Source organism: Erithacus rubecula (genome assembly GCF_903797595.1).
Source record: "Erithacus rubecula genome assembly, chromosome: 2".
Taxonomy (NCBI): Eukaryota; Metazoa; Chordata; class Aves; order Passeriformes; family Muscicapidae; genus Erithacus; species Erithacus rubecula.
Window position 1 is genome coordinate 10620201 of NC_136685.1, and position 9334 is coordinate 10629534.

General features: G+C 42.4%; 1 protein-coding gene across 1 annotated transcript; it reads right to left on the minus strand.

Moving 5' to 3' along the window:
- Positions 1 to 6111: 6111 nt before the first annotated feature.
- Positions 6112 to 7937, minus strand: MSGN1 (mesogenin 1). The gene has a single exon (XM_079299168.1). It carries the CDS (start codon positions 6682 to 6684, stop codon positions 6169 to 6171), a length of 516 nt encoding a protein of 171 aa, XP_079155294.1. The 5' UTR covers positions 6685 to 7937; the 3' UTR covers positions 6112 to 6168.
- Between the last annotated feature and the right edge of the window lie 1397 nt (positions 7938 to 9334).

Below are 9334 nucleotides of genomic sequence, written 5' to 3' on the forward strand. Positions count from 1 at the left end.
ACTGATGGGCTTTTAAGAGCTGTAGAAAAGCAAGGTGATACCAAGGTACACTGTGGCTCTACTCTTCAATTATTTTAAAAGCTTTGTTTAGTGCCATTTTGAAGGATGAGTTATGTAAAGAATCATCTTCTCTATCAACCTTTCTGATATGTGGGAAAATTCTAGGACATTTCCCTCCATGGTTGCACAAGGATTTATATAAAGCTTCTTGTCAGATGCTCCAACAGCCTGAGATACACAAAATCCATTTGAATATCAGTGAAATCTTTTAAAGACATGACAGTGGTACTCTTTCTCTACCTCAGAGGTGTCTGCTTATACTAAAATTCAGGAACTGCCTTCCTGGTTATATATATAAAACAGAAAAAAAAATCTTCAAGTGTTTTATCAACACCTCTTTGCCTTTTAAGTGGATATTTTATGACCACATGCTTTTCCCCTGGTATTTGGGATGTTATTTTTATATCCCTGTTAACACAAGTTGAAAGCAGATCAATCTTCTTTGTTTATGCTTAACGTTTTCTGCAATTTCAACAGGTGAATGACAAAAGTGCAAGGGAAAAGAGAAGTCTGGTGTGATTTGTTTTTATAGGAAAATAAGAACAATAACAGAAATATACTGCAGATAGTTATTTCCATTTCAAATAAATGTTGATAAGTCACTGCTCATAACTAACCTTGTATCTGGTCTTGAGGCAGAAATCTCATTTTTTCTATAGTCTATATTCAATGACAGCTAGTCTTTCAAAACTTTACTGTTTTGGTGACCTAAAGTAGCAACAACTTATTAATACAGAAAAACTAAGGAAAGTGACACTTACTTTTGTTGTCTCAATTTTTCTCACACTGGCATATTCCTTTGCTTTTTCTTTAAATGTCAGAGTCTTCAGTAGATGCTATGCACCTATATCCACAGGGAAACCTATTCTGACAACTTTCTAATGATCTGGAAAGCTTAAGGAAGTTCACGTCTTGGCTTCTGCCACAAGTCTATTAGAGTCTTTAGCTGTTTTCATAGAACTTCTGCTTTTATTTGTGCCTGTGAGTCCAGAAACACCTAAACACAGTGTTAGCTACAATGCTGGAAGGGTTTGTACTTGGAAAGAAATGCTTTAAAGCATAAATAAGCTGAGTCCTTCTTATCATGACATCAAGTACTGTAACAGTGTGAGCCTGGGCTGATGTTGGTGTACAAAAAAGCAAAAAGTCAGGGGTTTGATCAGGGAAGGGAGTTCAGAAGAACTCAGCTTCCACAGCTCATTAGTAACAGACAGCTTTATTGAGATCTGTGAATCCTCTTTCCAGTTTCCTGCCTGTTAAAGGCAATAAGAGCATTTGGGGTTGCATAGCAAATAAGTTGGGGAGCAAAAGTCAGATACTGGGCCCTTAGAAGCTGGGGGTGTATTCATGTTTCTGTGGAGTAATTTTTAGCTACTGCTAGGCAGAGCTGGTAGGACAGCTCCTGGCTTCCCTGGTCAGAGGGGATATAGCAGCTCTCCCAAGGAACTGGTTGAAGCCCATTTGCAGGAGGTTTTCTTTGTCCCAAGCACACCTATGTGCAGCCCAAATGTGTCACCATAAAACCTCTTGGCACCTACATGGTGCTCCTCAGCATAGAATTTCAAAGCACTGTGTGTGTGCGGGCGGCTCAGGCTCCCCTCTCTTGGGGGGTGGGGGGTGAGCTCTGGGGATCACAGAGCTGGGGATTGCCTAGGGAGCTTCTTCCGTGTGTGAGCCTTTAGACACTGGCTTAAACTATTGGGAATAGTCTCTCCAAGGTACTTATGCTTATCCTCAAGAGGTGATTTGAGCTCCTTGCCCTCCTCAGGCTGTCTGGGTATTGCTGCTGCTGCATCCTCTGTACAGCAGGCAGAGAAGTTGCCATGCTCCTGGATTCAGGTGGAAAGCCTGCCCTGCTGAGTGAGGCTGTCTGTGCAAGCCTCCTGAATCCTGGGCTAATGCCCTACCTGCAAGGCCTTCTCCTTGGCATTGCTGTGCCTCCTGCTACACAGAGCAGTACCATGTCCTTCCAGCTGCCCCAGAACAGCTTCTGCTCCCTGAAAGAAAATGGAACCCAGAGTCGGTTTTCATGTCATTGGTACCAGCAACTGCTCCCTCCAGCAGCACCAGCTGACTGGCTCATGGAACCAAAGGAGTTAACTGGTATAAAATCCATTACATCCTGTTCTGCCCTGCCTTTTTCTTCCCTAATAAAAGGGTTAGGATGGATGTGGGGCTGAAATCCCTCTTTTCCCTGCCTCCTGACACTCCTATTACTCTGTGGTTGCATCTGGTCCCCCCTCAGCAATTCACCCAGAGAGGAGGCAAGGGCACAACTCTTAGCTTGAAGAACAGGTCAGAACAATCTGTTGGGGTCCAGTCATCTCACATGATTTGGAGTCACTTGCTCATCTCTCTTGCCCTCAGCCTGCTTCTGGGCTGTTTGTCTCTGGCTCAGTGAAAAGTGTATTTTAAAATCTGAAAATACTTTTTTAAAAGGTAGAAAGATGCACTTATGTGCAACAACTGATGGTAATGACCTCATCAGTAAACTGGAGTAAAGGACTGGTAGTTCAACTAAAATGCAAGACCTTCTGTAACTCAAGGTTTCTTCTGAGGTTCTAAAATCCATTCCAATCAATTAATTTCTGTAGATCTTATAATGTACTTTATCCCTTTTCTCTTTAGCAGTTGAGGACTGTTCTGCTATCCTTTCATTTTATGGCTATTATCACTTAAGAAGTATGATTTCATGTACCTGAGAATATTGAATACAGTAGAAAACTATATTTTAGTTGTGATGGTTTCTTCTTTAGGATCCATGCTCTGCTCTCCAAGTTGGTAAGGAATTTCAGTAACATGCTAACCCTGCAAAAGGATGAGGTCTTAGGGAAAGAAGAGTTAATTGTGTAGGACTAACCCTGGTTCCCTCTCCTGTATCTTTTCAGCATGGTGAACAACTCTATCAGACAGAATATAATTTAATTTTTCAACCATGGCCTTTCAGCTATTTTAGCTTTATTTCCATGCATATTTTTAACATATTGTGTTGAGAGAAGGTGCTCTTATGTGAGAGATGTTCTCTACTTCTGTGACTCGTGCAACTTTTCCAGACAGTGGTTCAAATTTTTGCCTATTTTCCACAGATTATTATGGTGGTGTTTTAGAATTAGTAAGGTCCATAAAGCTGTATCTGTCCTGATAGAGCTTATAATGATAAATTGGGAACTTGATCTCTTTCACATCACTTGGATATCCTAAACTCCTGGACTTAAAAGACAAAGAAGAGGAACCTGAACTGTACTCAATTTTATCGAGAATAATAAAATCCAACATTTAATAGTAGAAGGACTTGTGCCATCTTGTACTGTGGATACAATAATTCAGATTATTTTCTCTGAATCTGTGAAATATGTGTGTCAAGGGGAAGAATTACAAAAGGTGGGGCTTATAGAGCTGTTTTATGTTAGGCAGAGCAAGAATTCATTTCTTTCTGAAGGGGAGAACAAATCTGACACATCCTGGGATATCTCAATCACGAGCAGGTACTAAACCTACTTCTTTCTCCTATTCCCACACCTAAATTGCTCCCACCATCCCCCCAAGTAAAAGGAGAGGTGCCCTGAAAGGGGATCAAACAAATTAAATGGTACACAGGTACAACCTATTCTAATAAACAATCTCCATTGTGGCTGTGGCTTTGGCCCCACTGTGGCACAGGGAGTGATTTAGGGCAGCTGAGATGCAGCCCTGTCCTGCTGGAGCCTGGGACAGTGGGCCTGGAATGCTGGGGCCAGGGAGAGACACAGCCAAGGTTTGGGTCACTGACACAAAGGCAGTACCATGTTCTTGGGACTCACAGCCTTGCCTCGTGGGTTGCCTAGAGCTGTTGCTCCACCTTGGACTTGCAAGGAGTCAGAGGAAGTCCCTGGGCATGTAAAAAGTTACAGCTCAGCTGGTTCAGGGCTTTACCTCTCTTTCACTGGGTGGGGGGAAGCTGACTGAGCCACTTCTCCAAGGCAGGGTACCCTCTCCTGGGACACTCTCCACACAGCATCACTCAGTTTTGTGAGCAGCACCCTTCTGGGGCCATTAGTTATCAGTCTGTTTGAAGATGGGTAAACTGAGGCAGCAATGCTGGATGACCAGCCAAGGTCCTAAATAAAATAACAATGGAAGAAGATCCTTTTAACTTCTTGTTTCTCTGCTTTAACCATGACCCGAGAAGCTTCCACACCTGGAGAGCATAGTCTCTACCTGTAGTTTCAAGTGTGGAACATTTAAAGGACAAAGTTAAAAGTCTTCCCATTAATAGATTTTTGGGTCTTTGAGAAAGAATGCGGGATCAGGCTTTCAGTTATGGTTCTGTGTAAGGTCCCATGGGTCTCATGCAGTTTGAATTCTTTGCAAAATGGATCCAGATTGACCTTCCCTATGTGGCAAATCTGCTCAAAGCTGGATCAGCTGCACAGATTTATACTGAGGAATACTCTCCTGACATCAGTGTTGCCACCTCATATTTCTAATTTGACAATTTCATAGGGCTTTAAAAAAATATTTTACTTATGTTCTTGCTGAAACATTAAATCCTGAAACAAATCCATCATGGGTTAGTTACAAATAGAAGCATATGGGATATGCTTAAATGTGGTTACATCTGAGTGACAGTAGTACCTGCATAAATTTCAGGGTAGTTGCTTTTTTGTGATAGTGCTGGATTTCATTCAGATTGCCCCAATATGCACATACCATGTGAGAAGAGCACTGAATCAGCTTAGGCTGATTCTTGGAAGAAAAAAAATGTACAAAGATAATTGTAATTTCTTCCAAACAAACAGGGGCAAAGAAAAAACAGAGAATGAAGTTTTAACTTTGTGATGCTCTCCTACAGGATTTATCCACAAATCTAAACCATCTTCCCCCAGAGACATGCTGATCTGGGGGGAGACAAACCTGCTACCTCTCTCTTACATCTCCCCCAGCAGAAAAAGCTACTCTGACTTAATGAGCTCTCCCCAGCCGGGGTTTGCTCTTCTCTAGCTTGTTTCATAGCCCAAGTCTTATGACTCAGCCAGGCAATGAGATTTACAAAGCAGTACATACTTTTGGTGGTGTGGTGCCCATCAGCTGAAAGTCAAAGTCATTAAAGATTAAAGCTACATCCCCAGTTGTTTTGCTTTTAATCTTTTGTATGCATGCGTTACAGGACTGTGCCTGGCTGTAGGAAACAGCTGATCTGATGTTTTTTTAATAAAATGACATGATTGCCAGAGCCCCCCTAGATTTCATTACACCTTGAGAATAGAACTTCACAACTTCACATCTTTGCAAAACCTGAATCAATTTATTTCATGTCAGAGAGTAGGATATCTCAATCTAATCTTGTTTAAGAAATTTGATGTAAAAACATCTTCCACCATTTATCAGATTAAAGAAAGGGGGTTTTTTGCACATTAAATACAGAAAAATTATATACTTCTGTATATATTAATAAAGAGGAACAGGAATTTATCTATACAAAATGTCAGTTTGCTTATATTTTGTTTTCAATATTTATCAGTCATCACTAGATTTTACTTATCTATCAATCAGATTTATAATACAGGATACAGACTATGACACATTTTTTTTTTTTTACATGCAAAGATTTTCTCACTATTAGTTACTTGATTTTTAGGTACAGCGGAAATGTGGATAAATAGACAATATTTGAACTAAATACATGTTCTTCCTCATCCTATGATTAAAGTGCCTACAAATTAATACACTTAGTATTCTTATAAAGCTGCTGTCATTTTTTATAAATTCAGTTTAACACCCATAGATTTACTACTGTCCTTATAAAACAAGCTCAGAACGGTGATGTGTAAATCCTAGGATGATCGGCTGGCTTTCGCTTTTTACTTTTGTTTCAGACTAGGTTTAATATCTTTCAAAAATTAAAACAAAATTATTATTTAAAAAAAAAAAAATAAAAAAGGCAAAGAGCAGGAGCCGCGTCTCAGCAACCTGCAGCTCAGTTTTCAGGCAATCCTCCAGCACCGCGTCCCAGGCGCGGCGGTGGCTGCGCTGCTCTCGCCGGGCCCCGCCGTGTTCGGGCGAGGCAGAAATGTCGATATTTTTGTTTCCAAGGCCCGCAGCGTGCCCGGCAGGCGCTGCCGGCGGGCTCTACGCGCGCTTGACGCTGTTGAGGAGCTCGGTGAGCTCGCCGATGTACTTGATGGTGTACTTGAGGGTCTGTATTTTGGTGAGGGGCTGGCCGCGCTGGCTGTAGACGGGCGGCAGGTACTCGCGCAGCGTGTGCAGCGCCTCGGCCAAGGTCCGCATCCGCAGCTTCTCCCGCTCGCTGGCCTTCCTGCGGCGCTGCGCCGACATCCGCACCTTGGTGCCCTTGGGCAGCCGCGCCTGCCCGGGGCTGGGCAGCAGCGCCGCCGGCAGCTCCAGCAGCCCGTAGGCCGCCAGGCCGCCGCCGCCGCTGCCGTAGGGCGCCTCGGCCTGCCCGGGACACGGCGACGAGGAGAAGGACTCGAAGGAGGGCGTCGGGGACAGGCTGTGCGGCGGCGACAGGGCGTGCAGCTCGAAAGGCCCGGCCGCGCTTTTCCAGTCCCAGGATGACAGGCAGGCGGGGTGCTCGGAGCCCAGAGCATCTTCCATGGTTATCAGCGTCTCCTGCAGCTTGTCCATGGCGGAGCGGCGCTCGGAGGAGCGAGGCCCTCAGCCCGCCAGCAAAGGCTGGAGCCGGCGGCTGCCGAGAGCTTTTTATGATGGAGGGAGGAAAGTGACAGAGTGGGAACACGGGCCGGGTGCGAGGAGTTCAAAGGAGCGCCAGAAGTGCTAAGACAGAAAATGAACTCCTGATGTGCTAGTTTCTTCTCAGTGATAATTATCAACCTTCAGCTAAAAAGCCTTTAAGCTAACAGGCAGCAGCAAGAAAGGGAGAAAAAAAGATTATCTTCTTGCAACTAAACCGATTAGGGCTGCGCATCTACATCGAGCATTGGGCTGGGGGGAAAAGTGGTGAGAGAGGAAAAAGAAAATTCACCATTTTATAGAACAATTTACAGATCCAGAATTTCTTGGTCGGTAACACAAACCCTAGAATTTAAGCCATTGAGCCCTGATTTCGGGGTGACTGAAGGTGATGGCACAGGGCAGAGAAAACGTGATCCATGCTGACTGCTGCTGGGACAGTCTCTTATCTGCATGGTAATTGTGAAAGGCAAAGATGGTTGGTTTGGATTTGTGAGTGTTTTGGCTCTGTGCACTCATGAGAAACCAATCACTTTGGTTTTCAGTATGAGAAAGGAGGAAAGAACTGCAGTGCAATCCCCTGCAGTTTGGAGCTTTATGTGCTATTTTAATACATGACTGGGAAATCAAAAAGGAAATCTCTAATTGTAAACAAGGTCAAAGCCTCATTAAAAAAATAAGAAAACTTAATTAAAGAGAAAGGTCTAGGAAGCAAAGTATGCAGTGTATAAACTTTGGGTCCAGACAAATGTTTTCCATGGAAATTTAATTCAAAGTAATATACAGACTATATATTTGTTAGAGAAGACTAGAAGCTACTTCTGTAAAATTTTCTACCTCTAGGAGTCTGTTCTTATGGCCAAAAAAGCCGATTTCCAGTCCCAGTTCAATGCAACAGTGGTTATTATGTTTCACAGTTCAAGTGAAAATGTATAACTTATAAATTAATACCATTAATAACAAGCACTTTTCATCTCTAGGCTTTAGTGCAGCTTACAGTGATGATTAATGTTCTCTATTACTCTGGGGAAATGGATAAGTGGAGGCAAGGAGGAACTTTCCCAAATCACACAGCAAAGCATTAGGAGAGCCAGGAAAACTGTCCAAAACTCCTGAACTCTGCAGCTGTTGAGCAGCTTGGCTGCCAGCCATGACTTTGTTTTGGCACATAATGGAAGCAAATTGTAATATATAATGAAAAGAAGGGGAGAAAGAGTGTCAAGCTGGAGGAAAAAATAAAAGTAGGATTTATTTTAGAGTTTCCTTCTGTGTAATGATCTCTGTATTCTCCATAAACCACTCCAAACAAAGGCAGGGAATGCCTCAGAATGGCACACAGCCAAAGCATGCTGAGGTTTTCTGGAACATGCCACTTCCTTCTGTGAAATCCTCACTACAACCACACAGAAAAAAAAGCCAATCCAATACTCAGCATACTCAGTCACTGGGAAGGCTTTTGTGAGTTTTTATAGGTTAGGTATCAAAACATTAAGAGGCATCTTATGAGACACTTACTGGTTTAATGCTGAGATGAATAAGAAAGTACCAAAAAGTGAATGACTTCTGCATTTCAACCAGGGCTGAGAAAGTTTGACTACCACCCCACACATCTACCCCACACAAGAACTCAGGGCACAGCTCCTACAGACAGGATTGCTTTGTGTTTTATGGTTACCTCATCCTATTCTGAGCTCTTCTCTGGTCCTTCTTTAAGGAAAATAAGATTAAACAGTCCTAAGAAGCATGAAGCTTTCATTTAGCTCCTAAAAGCTAAAATTAAGAGAAGATTACAGGTATTTTTTGTGACTTCAGTGATCTGAATGGTTTCATTGAGTACCAAGACAATGGTCACGTGGTCCCAAGATCTAATTTTGCATAAATAGGGATCTTGTATGTATACATGTCTACATGTGGATAATAGATGCATATGGAATATATAAATATATTAAAAATACACGTAGTGAGCACATATATAGACTGTTATGTACAGCAGTTTTCATTTTGGAACCAAATAGTAATTTAATGCAGTCAAAATTAGAAGCAAAATCTTCAAGAAGTCACATGTTTGGTTGCTATGAATAATGTGCCTCACCAGGTGATTTATGGGCAAATCATAGAAAGTGTTGCTCAGACACCAAGGGAGGGAAAGATTTTTTGCATGTCCTAGATTTTGTACAGATTTTTGCTTTGAATGAGAGATTAACACATTCTGATTTCATCTCTGTGTTCTTATGTATTTGGATTCAGTTAAGATTAGGCAGGGAAGAGGAATGCAAATTATAGCAATAGCTGTATCTTTTCTTATATCTTATGAGTAAATGTTTAGAGCAGCCAAGGCAGGATATGAGAGTATGTAGACAACAACTCTGGTTGCATAAAAAATCATTGAATCTTGTGAGCATGCAAGCAAGAAGAAATTACAGGCTTTTCTGTATTAATATATAATGTGGGCCTAATGCCTTGCAGTTGTTGTGCATCCTTTTTATGACCATTGTGCTCCCTGTTTTAGTTTGGACACACCTATTTATGCCCCAAATGCTGCCTGACTGTGGTCCAGGAGAGGCCACTGAGGGCACAGGGGTGA

Coding starts and splice junctions, on each gene's coding strand:
- MSGN1 (XM_079299168.1), bottom strand. CDS start 6,684: ATGGACAAGCTGCAGGAGACGCTGATAACCATGGAAGATGCTCTGGGC.